The 18,046-nt window shown below is 42.7% G+C and overlaps 1 protein-coding gene across 1 annotated transcript; it reads right to left on the bottom strand.

Annotated features, from left to right (window-relative positions):
* Window positions 1-2,260: 2,260 nt before the first annotated feature.
* myg1 (myg1 exonuclease) lies at window positions 2,261-13,066 on the bottom strand. Its single transcript, XM_049732899.2, has 7 exons — window positions 12,723-13,066; window positions 12,160-12,272; window positions 9,995-10,154; window positions 8,790-8,939; window positions 7,798-7,920; window positions 7,540-7,721; window positions 2,261-2,765 (listed from the first exon to the last, which is right to left on the bottom strand). The coding sequence occupies exons 1-7, from the start codon at window positions 13,002-13,004 to the stop codon at window positions 2,576-2,578; spliced, it is 1,200 nt and encodes a 399-aa protein (XP_049588856.1). The 5' UTR covers window positions 13,005-13,066; the 3' UTR covers window positions 2,261-2,575.
* Between the last annotated feature and the right edge of the window lie 4,980 nt (window positions 13,067-18,046).

Genomic DNA, 18,046 nt, shown 5'->3' with positions numbered 1-18,046 from the left:
AAAGAACAACAACGAAGAACAATAAAACTATACAATATGACAACATATTTAAATTAAACTAACAGCTGCAAGAGTCGGTTAAAACGTGTTGCAATTTTTGTTTGAAAACTGTGAATGATGTGATGACAGTGAATTTAAGGGTATTTTGCATAGTATTCCAATCATAAGCTGCAGAGAAATGGAAGGAGTTTCGACCAAAAACTGAACGTATTTTGCAAGCTGTGCCAGGCTCCCAAAGGACCCTCAAGGGTTTGGTGGTTGCCTCCTCTGGAGTGCTTCCAACTTATTCCAAAAGTTCCGTTTCCAGGCTTGGTTAATGTCATGCAAAATGCTGCAAGTGAAAAGCTGCTCATTTGTATGGGTAGACTTGCTGTTAGTTTGGGAGTGCATTTGTCCTGACAGTTTCCTCCACTCACAAGACAGGAACTTGTTTTGCCCTTTTTTTCACCTCAGAATGATGAGAAGGCACAGAAACAAGAAATACTCAGCAAAGATGTGATGCAGGAATACCAAGTCTGTCTGAATAGAGGAGGGTGACTTTTGTTGACAATGTGGACTTAGCCAAGCGAGCGGCCTCATTTGTTTGTCAGCAAATGCAATGAAGCTCGCGCTCATTTGTAAACAGACACTGATAGCGGAAAAGATTCATCAGCCACAAATGCAGGAAGACAAAGACAACATCAACACACGCACCATGCGGTGTGGACTGATACAAGAAAAGCACTGGAGCATTTCTCCTTTTTCTCCTGGGACTGACTAAATGCACTCGTAGCGGGTCAGCGGGGGGCAGGTGTTCTGCTCAGCCAGTCGTTCGGTAGCCATTTTTTCCAACCCGCTGCCTCGTGGGACCCTTGACCCCCGTTGGAGTTGTATACTAATACACGTGACAAACAGCACAAAGTCTTGTTGTGCTGAGGCACACGGAAAGAAAATATTTCTGCATTGCAACGGATGGAGATGCCATTAATTAGCGGTCTGACCCAATTATTCAAAATGTAATCGTGATTTTGATTTTGACTTTTCACGATCTTAAAAACATTAGTAAAGAAGAAAAAAAAAATTAATGTGTCTAAACACAAGACAGTAAAGAATTTCACACATTGTATATCAAAATAAAAGACATGCTTTGTTTTAAAAACATCACCAGTGCCAATGCTAAAGTCAATGCAAAATCCCTTTGACATGTTAACGGAAAATTAGCATCAACCTCTAGGAGTGATATTCCTTCAAATAAATATTCACACACACACACAAACAAACAAACTAACTAACTAACTAACTAAACACGATATAAACAATCACAACATGTTATATAATAACACCCAAAGGCCCAAATTCTTTCCAATCCGTGAATAGTGTACTATAAATAGAAAAAAAGTTTTCCTAATTGCTATTTTTTTTTAATATTATTACATATTAATTATATATTATTTTAATATATATTATAAATTAAATATGTAAAATATGTTCCTTTGATTCATTTAATAGGAGCCTGCAGCAAACCAGACCTTAACTCTGCTTCAACCTCCTAGTCGGTGATTATCTTCCGTTACTCCCCATGCGACAATGACACCATAATTATTGTGAATATGACAACATGATGGATCCGTGTATCAAAAGAAAAAAAAACACGATACAAAACGACCAGATCAAAAAAAAAAAAACAGTCTGCACCAGTGAATAACAATGAGAGCAACGGATAAGAAAAATTGATTCTTTTTTGTATCGATAGAACAAAACCTGTCTAAACACAGGTGACTACTTTTTTTCTCCATGAATGCCTCAATTTCTTTATCTTTAATTTATTAAAATGTATAAAAGGCAGTAAATGCCCCCCGGACTACAGTATGGACACCAATGCAAATTGATGAGGAATGACAAGTTGAATTACAAGGCAAGGAATTGGTGAGAAAATACGAAATGGAGCACGTAGCTCACTGCACTGTCATTACGGTCACTTTTTCACAGCCTTTGAAAATTTAATTTCTCGGAATTAATGAAGACCTGCGTTACACATGCTTTGATGGCAAAGCCTGGCAGAAATAGCCTGCACGCCTCTTTGTAGTGTTCAAGCGCTGAAAGGAGCCACCATCCTCTCTGTGTGGCTGTCTGCATCTGCATGGACTTGATTGAAAGGGGAATTTGTGGCTATTTGCAGGCAGCTTTGATGGCTCACCTTGGCGGATGGCCGACAGCGATAAAATGATTTGATGTGGTAAAGCAACAGCTTCCCCACTGGACAAAATAACAGACACCAAAGTATTAACGAGTGAATTTTATTGGAAATGGATGCCAAAAGAGTTCATTAGGTTCAGCTACATCATCAAATAGGAATCAGTAAGAGCTGTATCCAAAAATAGAACACTTGCGACGTTGAAACAACTTGCCAAGACAACTAAGACCTAATATTAAAACAACTTTGGATGGTATAAACCAAAACTACATATCACATTTAAAGGCTCCTGTCCTATTTGATTGTGCAGGTGTACCTAATATTGTGGTCAGTATCAAACCATCGCAACACAAGATGAACATTGGTGAAAGTAACATCCCGACCACAGAAACTTCTGACTGGTCAGCAGTCACCGTTGGCAGACGACTTGACAGCGGCCTGCAGGGTCCTGCGGGCCATCTCCAGGGCCCCTTCCCGTGTTTTGTTTCCGCCAATAAAACCGGAGGCGTGGACGAAGATGCATCCCTCGATACCGCTGAGCTTGGACAGCTCATCGTCACGGATACCGCGCCACTCCTCGAGCAGAGGTAGTCTGGAGACAAAAGGTGTTGATCAGTTCTGCTGCTGCGTCACCTCTTGTCGTCACATTGTACGAAAAATGTTATGTATATGCGTCTCCTCATCTGTAGCAAAAGGGCGTGAACCGTAGCATGGCCTCAATCAGATTCTACAAATGGGCCACCAGGAGCAATCAGCCCTTATTCTTCTCCTCCAATTATGTGGAAAATCACAGTCATACAAGGACACTGCAGTCTGCAGTCAATCGTGGAAAGATTGACTCTTTAGTAGGTGCTGACTGCCAGTGTTTTCTTAGGAAAGTAGACGGGAGGAAGCCACAATTAGGAAAATTTCTATCAGGGTTGGACAATAACAATTGATGTATATGTGCCTAATTATTTCTATATTAAAAGTGGAGTCTTATGTCACAAAATGTGGAACCCCGCATCTGGCTCAAAATATGCCTTTAAGCACGCCGTTCAGATTTTGGCTGTACTGTGACATCACAGTTGGGCCATCCCACTAAAATCCCACGATTTGGCATCATCGTCCACCTGGTACGAATTTAGTGTCCATGGCAAAAGCATACGTTCCACACCATCACGTTGCAGCCCCGGTGCCACAAATTCAGGTCAACACATGCTCATCCCCATAAAGAGAACCCGGGAAGGTGAGCGAAACACAACCATAATCCTTGTTAAATGAATCAAGCGGTCGATAGTGCTATTGTATAGCTGCATGCGCCAAAAAGGTCAACAGGCTTGGTAATGAGGGAAGGAGTGGGAGGGTTCGCAGCGGCTATTATGACAGGTCAGGAAGCTGGGATTCTCCAGATGACCGCTCAAAATATAAAGTACACAATTAGGAAATTAGCCGCAGGGCTAGTGCTTCAGTACTAAAAAATATGATACTCAAGAATGACTTTACTGCAACTGAATATTTTTTGAAATTGTCATAGTGAAATTTCATATTAACTTATTTTGGTGCTACGAAAAATGCCAACAATCCACAATGAAAACATAGTGTAACCTCTTGGACCCAAGTGCTAATAACATTGACAACATCAAAACAGGAAACCAATTATAGTTCCTATTTTAGGATGTCGAGCAGATTCCCTGGGTAATAAACAGACCTCCATGTTTTCTGCTTCACCTGTCCTTTAGATTACCTTTCCCAGGAAGGACCGCTTCCACCGTTCTGCTCCCTGTCCTGACACACATTTCCGATAAAAATAAACCTCTCCACCACAGGTGCAGTGGCAGGGACACAGGTGCTAACAACACCCCGATAACACACGTGTCTACTGGGAGAACGCGGGCTGCTCAAAAGGAAAGCCATCTGTTTTATTTTTTTTCCTTCCACCTTAAGCCATTGTTCTTTCCCAATCATCGCCACTCCTGTTTGCATTATATTAAAGCTTTGGAGAGCTTTGGAGATGACTTGAACAGACGCCACCTACTAATGAGATTTCGCAGTCGAGTGGAAAGGAACGCGGATGGGGTTACGTGTGAAAGGTGAGGCGATGAGATGGGAAGACGGCGGAATGGATCGACTATGGAAGAAGCTGATGGAGAGAGAGCAGAGACGTGCTTGGCTGCTGATAGGAGGAGCGAGTGGATGTAGGTTGTAGACTGAGGTAAAATTAGTAACAGCCATGGTCACATCATCCACGCCTCTTTCTATTCCTGTATCAGTAATAAGAGGCAGACAGTCAGGTGATTCACAGGTGACAATTATACAATGCCCACCATCACACTTGAGTATGAATCTTGAAGATTTGGTATTTTTCCACATCGTGGAAGAATCATCAGTGTTGAGCTTCACAAAGAGAGAAGGAGAATGGACTGGATAGTAAATAGTAAGTGAAGCAGCAGGAGATGAGCAATGCATGGATGGACACAGCAGCAGCACACTATCTAATGAGAAGCAATATAGGAAGTGCACGGGTAATAAAAAAAAATTAAAAGTCTGCTCTTATAAATATGCAACACAGAGCAAGTGTAAACTTGCCCGGAGGCAAAACAATCTAGCAATGGCTGTTGTTGGCCCTGGTGCAGGTGGACATTGAATACTCAACTAAACCATATTGACAAGCGTCCTAAAATATGACAAAGACAAAATTACATTCATCCATCAACAGAGATGATATTAATTGAAGGCAAAAATTGCTCAGGTTAAAAAAAATAGCCCAAATATGATCAACAACTTAATGTCTCAATTATGCATGCCCTTTGGTTACAATAAAGACAAACTGCAGTCATATCTTATAATGGGAACATGCTTGTTTGTGGTATAAATCATGTCACGACTTGAATTTAAATGAGCCACGAGACAATGAAAGGGGTGGGTATATACTACGAGACGAGGTGTATGTGGAAAATAGAGGTCACAGTAATAATAACACCACCGCAAAATAAGCGATTGCATGGTGGATGATTTGAGCTCGAGGCGGGGGGAACGGGGGGAGACTAAGGCCGGTAAGTTGGGATACGATTTAATAAATACCGTTGTTGAACATCACGTTATGTGCACAAGAATGCTCTTTCATCATCGTGTGATGAATAAGTGGAGTGACAAAAATCAAGCTATGCGTCAAATGTATTGGAGTCATTCGATCACTTCCGCCCTGGCGCATGCATGCCTGACTCCTTCCATAAGCCGTACAAAATATGAATACAATTATTTTTTCTGTTTGGTGTCTATCACATGAAATTGGATTATTTAAAGCTAATATTAACTATTTGAATGGAATTAAACTTTAATAGTAAAAATATCTTGCTTCCTTCATTTAATTTTAATGACTGATTCTAATTATGAAGCCAAGTAGTTAAGAGTAGACAACACTCATTAATTGTTCCTCTAGCTTGGTCCTTAAGGCACTATGTGCGTTTGTTTGCGCAGAATAATTGCCGTTCCCCACACTGTCATTCATCGGCACATCTCGGTAAAATACAAATCCGGCCCTTACACCTGCTTCAAGGTTGTCTCCGGAGAACAGCTGGCTGTAGACAAAAGCTATTACCGCCACTTTTCAAGACACACATTCAGGCCAGCGAGGAAGAAAAAAAAAGACGAAGGAAGACAGCCGACTTCGGGGCGCTCCGCTGTGCGCCCATCTGACAGCCACTTATGTTGAAGTAAATACATGCCAAACACGCGTACTGGATCACAAGCTGCGATCGACCGCCAACGTCACGCGCTGCCACAAACGACAGCACAGTGACCACAGCTCGCCTGTCAGGCTGTAAAAATGGGAAACAAAATACGTGTGTGTGTGGCATGCTGGGAAATGACGCAGCGAGTCAATAACAGCAACTGCGACGCTCCGGTGGGGCCGATGATGACGTTAATCGAGCAGCTTTGTGGACGGGCTCAATGGGTAAACATTTCCTGTCCCTCTGGGGAAAACAGGAGCCATTCTTGATAGGTGCTAATCATCTAACACATTCACACGTATGTCCTTCCTCCCATCATCAATGCCATTAATCAGCAAGACCGAAAAAAGAATCGAGATGGACTTGTACTGACAAGGTGGTGGCTTCAGACGCTAATGAGCAGCACATTCTTGTGCTTTTTTTGGCACCCTGGTGAATATTATTGCATTTAGAAAACTAACAGGATGCAAAATGGTACATCTCAAATGCAGGGCTGTTTAGAAACCCATGCACAAATCGCTTTTGTTTTTGTGAGGTTGTAACGGTCAAACGTGTAGTTACATTTCTCAAAGGTTGATGGTGACAATGCACGTTCATACGTCAATCACATAAATGTCAGAGGGAAAACACAAACAAGGCTTAAGGTTTAGAAAATGTGCATTTCAACTCACAGCGTTTTGTAGCCCAATTGCATTTGTTGCTTTAGATCGGTAAATTATGTTGAATTCTTTTTCCTTTTTTTATATTGTGTTGTTTTCGTTAAGTAAAATAACAACAACTACAAAAATAGAGGAGCGTTAACGCTAATACTTGTTTGGTGTTTTTCTAAACAAAACAGTAAGAATACTGTTAAAGGATCGGGTCGATAAGTCGCATTGTGACACATCCCTAAAAATGTGTGTATTCTGCAAAAACAAAAAACTTCACCTACTTCTACAATCACAATATTGGAGAAAAGTTTGCTTTCCAAATCCCTATGGTGTATTTAAAGACAAATATTTTGCCTTACACACTATTCTATCCCAAGCTGTAACCTTTTTTTTTTTTTTTGACCTTGTCCATCTATGAAAGCACAAGACCCTGACTGAGGACAACTGCTTGTATTTTCGACGTCGTGATTGATGTTGTGGACTCTTATGCAAATTTGGGCTGACCTTGTTCCGCTGCATTCCCCTGGGTGGAGGCAGGTCGCCTATGGTGACGACGGGCTAATTAAAGAGTGCGCCGTTCGATAGCGGACGCTGCTAGCGAGCGTACACTCGAGGAGCTCACATTCATTAAAAGCCACCTTTACAAAAGAAGTGGAGTTCATGCAGATAATTGGCCGCAAATGAAAGCATCCGTCAAGTAGGCCATGTCGAGCGACACACGATGTCCGTGGCTCTGTTGAGACGTGGGATGTGTTTACATCCTTTTAACCTTTGACGGAACAATGACCTCTGCTGCGACTAAAGGATCTTTCTCGTTCACCAAACAAGGATTTCTCGACTTCCGTGAGTTGTTGTCAAACGCTCCATTGAGCAAGTAAGTCAACTAAACACATCGGGGAGGCTGTGAAGCCCAAGCCTGTCACTACTCTGTATCCACTCAGGCTCCTTTGGCAGGTGGACCTTGTCATTATTTCAAACAAATGGTGTCGCCAATTGTTTTTACCTGCTCTGGAAGGTGTTCAGGCCCGCGGGGACACATTGGACCCTCCAATGTCCATTCTGGTCAGAGTACAGCACGTACTTGATGGGCGTCTCTACCTGGAGCTCTTTCTCCAGAGCGAACAGATGCTCCTTCCAGGGACAGCCGCCTTGGGAGAACTCCATCACCTGTCCGCTGGGATCTACCTGGAAACAACAAGAGTCGGTCTGAACTGTTTCAAATGGCACAACAGATATGACAGTATCAACATTTAGAAATTACCTTGTAGCGCTCGTTAACGGCTTTTTCCACAACCTGGCGGGCTGGTAACCAGGAGGTGATGTAGAAATCCAATCGGTCCAGAAACTCATCCCCAACTAAAGCCAAAGCCTTTTTGAACCCCTCCTGCAGATGGAAAGATGTACTGGAGTAGATGACAATTCCAAAAATAAATATCCTTGGGCGAAGTCAACTATTTTTAGTCAACACAGCGGCCAAAATAGCTCCCACAAAAATAAATGAAAACCCAGTTTGGACTGTGACAATTCCCAATTTAACAGACATGGAAGCAAGAGATGAGAATTTCTTTGCATCCCAAAACATTTCTGTTCCGTTAAGGATTTTTGGCAAGCAAGTTTTTTAATTATACGCAAGTGCCTCTGTGTTCACTCCATCGCTGCGTGAGATGAGTAAAAAAGCGAGGCAATTGAAAGCGATTGCTTGGATTCACCGGAGGAAAATGACAGAAAATAAATGGGCCAAGCTAGGACACTGACACAGCCTGGATGATGGAAAAAATACAGATGAGGTGTTTGTACCGCTAGCTTGAAGGAGAGTTAGCGGAATAACATGTGCCATGTCCCTCCATGGAATTCTTCTACTGCACAAACGGGGAACAAAGTTGGGCTTTAAAAATTTAAGAATCTATAGAATAATCGATTCTAAAAATACTTTATAGGTGCAGCCTCATTTGGTTTTATATTTACGGCCCAGGGGTGTTTTTTACGTAAACATTGACTGTGATATCACAGAGAAGGAAATAAAGCTTTGTGCATTTTATGTACGGATTTCTGTATGTGCTGTTTTTACGAACTATACAGCCATTTTGCTATTTTCAGCGCTGGGCGTAATAATGGGATGGTACGGAATACAGTGAGCTTCAGCAACAATGGCAGCGTTTGAGGTGTGACTGCTTTTCATGCTGAGCTTCACGTCGCCTTTTCTGTCATGAGACGTGCTGATTTCCACTACAAAGCGCACACGCGCATGCTCACCTCAGTGTCCTGACTCTTACTGTTCCAGCGCGGATTTAGATGACCGACACGTGCGCTCAGCGTGGAGGAGATAGCGTAGCGCGGCTCGCCGTCACACTGCGAAATGCCGTTGTCGATGGCGTCCACCTCCTCCACAAAGTTCTCATACAGCTGCCAGAAAGTGAACAGAGGATGCCAAAGGAGAGCTTAATGAATGCGTAATGACATGGAAATGGGCAGTTTTATATTAATGAATGGACGTGAAGCCTCCTTTTTTTCCCCCCAAGGCTGGACATTGGGGCCCATTAGGTCCAAATGTATTGCTAGTAAGTGAGGGCTAAAGTGCACTGCAAGATCATTAAACCGGAGATGACCGCTACTATTTTACAATCAACTGGAAAAGGTTAAACTGGAAGCAATAGAAGAGCACCAAAGACAAAAATGTATTTTGAACTAAATGTCTTTCCTGCTCGGGACATCCAGGGTAACACATTGATCAGTTAACATTAGATTTGGGGGTGGGGGCTCAAATTCCAAATTGGCTGCTAAGCATACCTAAAACAGTATGTTTGACGAGCTCCAGATGCTGCAAGTTAATAGTGGTTACATTTATGGCGAGCAAAGATTTGGCGAGCCTAATGTTCCATGCAAAGACGCGTGTGCCATGCAGGCCTCCTGCTGATGGCTGCAAATTCCAATAAATAGAACGGCAGTATACTCGGCTGGGAGCCCGGCACAGTGGAATTGTCACATTTTCGACTTGCTGCTTTTATTTCTGATCTTTCTCTGCTGCCAACTATTTGATGGAGGCAGAACACCGGAGATAAATTTTTCATTTCTTAGCGCAATGAAAACACATTTGCCTCTTTTTTTTTAGCCCCCTGAACGCAAATGAGCCACTCCTCATCCGACCCGCTCTTCTCTGGGGCCAACGGCGAGTACAGTTACTATGACAACTGGGGGCAGAACTCGAGGGGCTTGTAAGAGGCAAGCAGTTTCTACTTGTGCCGAATGTGAAGGGGAGAAAAAGAACACTCAGTTAAGACCACAAAACAACTTACATACACAGCATCGTGTCACTAACCCTCCCAGTATCAGCCTGATGACATTTTGTCCTCCGAGCTCGCTACAGTGGACATTTGGTCCAATAGCAAATAGCAGCAAACAGAACACAATGCTGGCTAATCCCCGGAAAGCGTCAAATATGGTCATCCTGTCATTCTCACTTTGTCGTAGAGGATCTCCAGCTGCTTGTCGTCCTCTTTCAGCTGCGTCAGATGGGCCAACAGCTGACGGCCAAAGTGGAGATAGACCAGGCCGGCAGAGCTGAGCTTGGTCACCCAGGGCTTGTTGGGAAGCAGGCTGTTGAAGGTCTCTGTAAAGGTTCTGAACATAAAAGCCGGTGACATAAAGGTGAGCTGTGCCACAAGGTCATAATGACGTTAATATTTGTGATTGCGATACAAACTTAATATCAAGTTGTTTTAAATTCTACGAGATGTGTACCAGATGTCAATAGCGAGGATTCGGAACACCATCAATAGTCCATTAGGCTTCATTTCCAGTTTGCATGGAGGGGAGATGGAGAGCTCGCAGATTGCGCGGTGTGTCTGCGAGCATGAGCGCACATAAATAAAAGGCCACGTGCACAGATGGAGGGAATGGGGGTGGGGTCGTGTACAGCGGCATCAATGCACTGCTGGTCATTTGATTGACACCTAATTGGAAGGCAACACCCGAGCTGCAGCAGACAGGAGACTGTCAAGTGAATGAGTGACATGTGAGTGAGGCGGGGGGTAATCATCAGCGCCATTAAAGATCCTAATTGGCCAAGCTGGAGCATCCCCCGAGCACATTAACAAGTGAGGGGAGAAGTGGCGAATAAGAAGGATGGATGTTGGCGTGGCCAAGGTGCCACCCTGCTAATAAAGATTATAGTGACAAAGTACTTTGTTCCTCTTTTATTCTGGTATTTGATTTAATGGTCCGAGACTTGTCTGTCACGTTCAGTACAATTGCAGTTTTTTTAACTATAAGTAAATTATGTTCTCATCATCAGTTTGTTTAATTGATTAGTGCCAGTTCCCAGAAACGTTAGTAGAATGCAGATAGCGGCGTTCATTTTGGCTGTCACGCTCTACTCGCACTTAATTGACTTTTTTTTTTTTAAATCTTATCAACTATATAGGAAGGAATTTTTGTATGCTTTCCTAATTGTGTTTTTTTTATCTAGATATGTATTTTTAATTTTTTTTGGTTCTACTAATGTTTGTCTCCTGTGTTATCTTAATACAATATATACCTAAAATTTCTGTATTTTTTTTTGTTGAATGTAATATTTTCTACTGTACAGTATTTAGTATGGTTTTCCTCAATATATGTGTATTTCTCTACAATGTGTCGTTTCATAGTTTTTGAATTCTTCTTATATTGTTCATTTGTTTCATATTTATTTTTTACTTTCTAATGTTTGTGGGGATTTTTTTTTCAAAGGGGGCTATTAATAGGGTTGCTATCATGTCCAACTATTCCTTTTATTACTGACAGCGCAGCCCACTTAGAGCCATTACTTGCATCTTTTGCTTTGCGCATCTGTGCGAGGCTCCCACATTCTCCAGCGGGCCCCTGGCAGTGTGGTGACAGCCGGTGTGCCTCGTGAATGCCCAGCAGGGAGGGCGATCAATAGAAGAGCACTAATTATCAACAGACGCCTGCTGGAAAAAGGGACCTGCTATGTCTTTATCATATGGTGTGGGGGGGGATAATCCATGGCTGTCAACAACCAGGCACCGAGTTGACCGGTCTCTATGAGCGAATGAATGTCATCTGGAATTAAACGACTTGCACTCATCATTGTGTGAAATATTTTCCCCGAAATGATGTGTGGCACAATGAGGGCGTTCAATACGCTGAGGCCTGACAGGGGTCTACGTGATGTGAATGCAGCAGTTTTTCTATTCGTTCCTTGAACATGCACAGCCAGGAAATGGGATATATTTTGAAGAATTGACTTTTTGATGGCTATACAAATAGTTGGAGCTCTGGAGTGCCTGCCTGTTCAACCATCCAGTGTGAAATTAAACAGCAAAATTTAGTCATCTGCCTATTTCTGAAAATGTCAGCGAGCAAACCATTTTAAAGTATTACGTTAGCCGAGCTAATTTACATCATAAGCCACTCTACACTGAGTTTCCCCGCCCATAACATGATCGGCTAGACTGGTTGAGCCCAGTCTGATCACTGGGCACCGATCTAATGAATGTCAATGGAAAATGTTTCACAACAGCCTCATTTAATCCCCAATGCGTGGAATCAAACCATTTAGAAGTTATTTATCAAGTTTACTGGCATGTCTTCTCCCACTGGACTAATAACTTTCAGCCTACCCTACCTTTGATGATGATCGTAGCGGTGCCTCTGAGAATCAAATTCTCCTCCCACATCCACAACGATGTCACAACCGGCAAGTAGCGTGGGGTCCCTGGTCCGTACGATCTCCGCATCCTGTGCACGGAATGGAACGGATGTGCAATTATCCAACGAACAGCGGTCAAGGGGGACAGGAAGTCTTCGGAAAAATGACAATTTGATGTCTTGTTTTGGTGCCCTACATGGACAGGATGTAAGTGAATGGGAAATTAAATGAATCCCGCTTAGCGAAACGGCCCAATTGGACTCAAGGGAGGAAGCAAGTTTGACCTTTTAACAGTGATTCTCAACTATTGGGTCGGGAACCATTTTAGGTTAGTCATGGAAAGCTAGTGAAAAAGTGCATATGTATTATTTTGAGGGAGTAGTTAGTGTATTAGTAAGATATATAGCTTGATAGATAAAATGTAAACATAAGCGTTTCCTATGCAATATGCACCGTGATGATGCTTCCGTGTGTCTTTACAACAGCGCCCCAATGTGGCATGTTGTAGTGCACACACACATATATAACAGTTTGCCCACCTTGTATTCGGGAAGCTGCCGGAGGAAGAAGCAGGCCAAAACCTCGTCACAGTGAAAGGTTCCGTTGTGGGTTCCGATCTTTTTAGCGGCCATTCTGTCAACGCACAACCTCTTGGCTTCACTCGACATGTGTCGTCTCCCCGCGGCGTTGACGACAAATCGCTGAGCACGGAACTGCTTAAGACGCGATTTTTGCAAAGTGACAATGTTAGTTGTGTTAATTGTATCCGCAAAATATTTTGTTTGAATTAGATTTGTCACTAGCACACGCGCGAGCCTCATCAATGCAACAAGCCGGCGGGGGACGCGTTCAAGGGAAGGACCAAATGTCTCACATCGTTTTTAGACCGGCAGAAACAGATGCACGTCATGGGTTCCACTTGTAAATAGAGGGCATTTCACAGAAAATGATACAACAACCAGAGGGCGCTGTTGTTCAATTGAGGCAAGCCCATTGGACTTGTGTTTTTTCGCCGTAAACGGTTCTGAAGATGACTGAATGATCAGCACCCTACCAAAATTACTAAAATAATTCAGACTGCAAGTAAAACAATAAAATAAAGTTTTGGTGGTTTTTAGTCCCAGTGGCCCTCGTACGTTTCATCCTGTTGACTTGTGCTCTCGGGCACCTTATCCAAAGCCAACAGTCTTGAACCCGATATACTGACAGTTTTAACAAACGTGACTAAAAGTAACTGTTTCAATTGCAAATTCCACATTTAAGGCATGCGGAGTCAGAGCAGCCTTGTTTAATCAGCACTATTTGCCATCAGACGTTGGCCTTGAATCAGCACCATGGACAGCACCCTTCATAGTCCCCAAATAAACATTCCTCCTCCTCCTACTGATGGGATTACACTGCCTAATCGCTTTGAATGCAACAAAACAACATGTCGCTTTGTTCTGACACGTTTTTTTATTTGTCTCGACTAAATCCTCTTCAGCCGAATAAATGACCCTTCATGTCGGTAATGCCTCACGCTGTCAAGAGTCTCATTAGCATATCACGATTAGTGACAAGAATATAAATTTAGGGGAGACAATGCGGCTGCCTCTGATTTATGCTGAAAATATTAGGCTAATTGAAAGGATTATCTTCCTTTAGCTGGTTATGTTTACTGACCTTTGCTTGAACCTGAACTGACTTCTCTTTTTGATTGGCTTTGATCGAGAGCTAATTAAACTGAGGGTTTTACTTCAGTGGATGCACAAAAAATGGTATGAGTCATGCTCAAAGATAAACATAAATAAACAAGCCCGGGAAATAATGTTTAACGGCCCGCCTCCTGCTATGCACACTCTCTATTGGTCCCCACCCCCATCCTTTCTCACAACCCCAAAACCTTGAGGTGCAGAATCGTCACATGCTGTCTGAGAATTACACCCCCTCCTCCTCCTCCTCCTCTTCCTGCACGCCACTTCCAGTTTTACACACAGTGATGACAGGAAATGACTTGGTCTCCGCTTGCCTTAAAAGGAAGAGCACAGCCCTCGGACGCTCAATCAAAACGTCATTTAGGAGCTTCGGGAGCAAGGCATTTTTGTCGTGTTTCCTTTATGCTATCAAGTCACATTACACACTCATCTACCTACTTATCTACCTTCATATGTACCCTAACTACCTACCTACCTAAGTGCCTGTCCTTCCTTCCATCCATCTATCGTACTGTTTTTACTTTGTATTATCATATAGCACATCTTTCATTATGTCAACGTCCAAGTGGTCAGAAAAATAAGAATTTGTCATAGGAAACATGTCTCTCGACAGTTCGTATGATAATAAACACACACAATGCCACCATTTTTTGCTCAACTATGTTGTGGATGGGGATTGCATTTAACTGTAGGTGTAAGATAGTAACAAGTTAAGCATAACATATAAAGCTGATGCATCTCAGGGAAACACACACACAAGTTGATATTATAAATAGCATGCATAATTCATAAGGTTGAATATTTATTTTGGGCAAAGTAATAACATTGCTGCCATTGGGACTTAATCTAAGGTTTCGGTCTGATAAGCAGTATGGAGACAATATGCAGTGCAGTCACATTCATTTATGTCTACTTGGTGTGCCAATGTTTATTTCCACACCCGGCATGTTTGCTACTAACTCCAGATGTGTGTGCTTGTTTGTGTGTTTGTACTCACATGTCTGTTTAGTTACAAACACGCCTTTTCCACCCAAAACAAGATCCTTATAATTATAATAATGGTCCGCATAATTATTAAGGCTTCCCCACCCCCTCAGTGCAGCTGGTGAGCTGCCCCACTCCGGGGTATTTGGGAAGTGTAGTTAATCCACTGTTAATCTTGAGTGTGATTTATGCATATTACATCTTTAATTGGAATAGTCTATTCCACAGGCCTGTGCAATTATACTGTCACCAATTACTCTGCCGTAGTTTACGTCCCTTTTAAGAGATTGCCTCTCCCGAAAATGTGCCCTCACTAATGCATTTACCATTTAATATGATGAATTCATTAAGAGCTTCATTATAGGGATCCTATATGTAATGGAAAAGATTTAGTAGAGTTTACTGTTTTATGACAAGTCGTCAAACTATAGCGGCCATTCGTAAAGACGAGCACTCAGATTTCAATTTATTGCTATCCCAGTGTGTTATTGAAATTTGGTAGCAATCTGACCTTGTGAATTTTTGCTGATTAGAGTTTGGTGTTTTATGTCAAATCACTATTTTATTTTATTTTATTTTATGTAGAGACTTTAATGAATCCAACATGCATGTTTTTGGAATGTGAGAGATGCAAACTCCACAAAGGAAGACCTGAGCCAAGTTTCAAATGCAGAACCTTACAACTGTGAGGCAGATATGCCAACCACTAGTCCACTGTGCTGCAGGATGTTGTACAAAGGCTCATAACAGTAAACCTACAAAAGGTTTTCTCACCCGTGCTGTGGATGATGCTACCAATTATTTGTGTGCATGTGCGCATGTGGCCCCATTAGAATTTCAAATGCGTCCGCCGCTATGTGTCACACACACACACACATATACACACCATCGCCCACCTCCATCCAACTGCAGTCACTACCACCTCACATTGCGTCGCTGACTTCACACCGGCCGACTGAGGATTCTGTTTCTACGGCAACATACTCCCAAACCCCGCCCCGCCCCTCTCCCTCCTTTTCCTGGCACCGACCACGTGACTGTCAGGAAGGCTTCTCTCCCAGCTCCCCCTCTATGGTGATTAACCCTCTCCCCGCCGCCTTCCAAAGGGAAGCTGCTCGAATCTCCCCCCACTGTCAGATCAAAGCGGCACTTGATCTAAATGTTGCATTTGCATATTTTGAAATCACACCAGAGTGAATCATATACCAAGAGATGCACTTGTATCGGAAAAAATCACAATTGGTTGTGTGATGCAGTTTTGTTGTCAAGGTCAAAAGCATCCTCATTGAGAGGAAGCTTTAAGAGCCAGGGTAGGCAAACTGTGGATCCCGGGCCACATACTACCTGCTCTGTTCTTTAATTTGGCCGACTGAGCATTTGCATAATGTATTGTACTCTTAATTTACTAACGACTAAGCCCATCGGTCTGTTTTAAAAATCAAACAAAGGGAACAAAAGTTTTCCCGCCGCATTATAGACTTCGGCAATGATCTCACTTTATTTATTGTATGACTGCATCCTTGACTTCCTGTTGGGAGTGTTCGTACAGCATGTAGCCACGAGCACATCAAGTTTATGAATGAAAACTCTTCTTCCTGGGTGGCAGACAGGAGATGAGATCATTTTGTATCAATGGAGAACCCCCGCACACACACACACACACACACACACACACACACACACACACACACACACACACACACACACACACACACACACACACACACATTTCCCCACAACATAGTGTATATCCGCTTCACGCCAAACCGTATTGGATGGCGCCACTCTTAATGAATCCTCTCCTAGACAATATGGATGAGACATTGCTTTACTGACTGATCAAAGTCAAAGTCAAAGTCAGCTTTATTGTCAATTTCTCCACATGCCAAAGACACACAAAGAAACCGAAATTTCGTTCCCCCCTATCCCACGGTGACAAGACATGGCTCACAACAGACAAACAAGTAACAAGTATAACAAAAGCGTGTTGAATAAATAATGAATAAATAACACAACAATAAATAAATAAATAAGAGGAGCAGAAAAAAAAGGAGCAAGTGCGCGTACAGCAGACATTCCCGAAAATAGCGCAACAGTGCCACACGCTACGCAGAAGGGGGTAGCGAGTTCAGGGCCTAACAGCCTGGGGAAAGAAGCTGTTGGCAAGTCTGGTGGTGCGGGAGCAGGGGATGTCGCCCAAAGGTCAGCTTCCTCTGACATCAACATGCATTTACCTTCTTACTTAGAGAGACCACATCTTTCAGTTTATTCTGGAGACAAATTTTGGCCTAATCAATCATAATTTTCAGACATTAGACCTGAAGAAAGAATTAATACAATACTATTTGTCCCTGAAGCATCAAAACATAATAGATCTCAAGTTCCAGGGGCTCCATAGAATGAATACAAAAAAAAACTTTTCACACTACCCTACATCTCTTTTATTAGAAAAAATCTTTTACTGTCGATTTTCCCAAGCTGTGCGCTAATTATCGTTGCCACGTTCCTATAGGAACAGAGCCGAGTGGATGATTGGTCGTCTATTCAGTGGCGAGGAAAAGTGACAATTGCTGACGAACACGAGAGCCCTCAGTGAGGATCCATAAATAGCTTTCTCCAGTCACCACTCTGGACCCTGATAACCCCCACCCACCACCTCCACCATGAAAGACAACTGAGTTCATTTGGCACAAGACCTGGCACTGTACACTTTTACGCAGAGGCTTGTTGTGCACTAATCACGTTTAGACATCACAGCGTCCTTCACTGGAGGCTTTATGTTAATCTGCACCTACAGAATGGAAGGCAGTGTGCCAAGCAATGCAGCAATGTTCTCTGAGCCACTTGGAGGGGGATGCAAGCAGGCTGCATCCAATATGGCTCCTATGATGCAAATTTGGAGTATTCCTCCAAAATGAACAATGTAGGGCATGTTGTGTTTGGTCCATGTGGGATAACCAGAAAAGCCGCACTGATCTCCAAGCGGCAATAAATAAATCATGAGGAAAGTTTGGGGAGAAAAATAATACAAAAGAGTGCACAACTCCGTTGCCTTAAGACACAGTAGTGAAGTGGGTCCTTGAAAGCGCAACAGGAATAATTAAAGTGCCTATTTCGCTTTTTTTGACACTACTTCAACTGAGATTTCAACCACAAATATCCTATTTTGGTGAAGGATGTTGAAA

Source organism: Syngnathus scovelli, chromosome 11, assembly GCF_024217435.2.
Source record: "Syngnathus scovelli strain Florida chromosome 11, RoL_Ssco_1.2, whole genome shotgun sequence".
NCBI classification, from domain to species: Eukaryota; Metazoa; Chordata; class Actinopteri; order Syngnathiformes; family Syngnathidae; genus Syngnathus; species Syngnathus scovelli.
The sequence above is the reverse complement of the archived record's forward strand: the minus strand, read 5'-3'. Positions and strand labels throughout refer to the sequence as shown.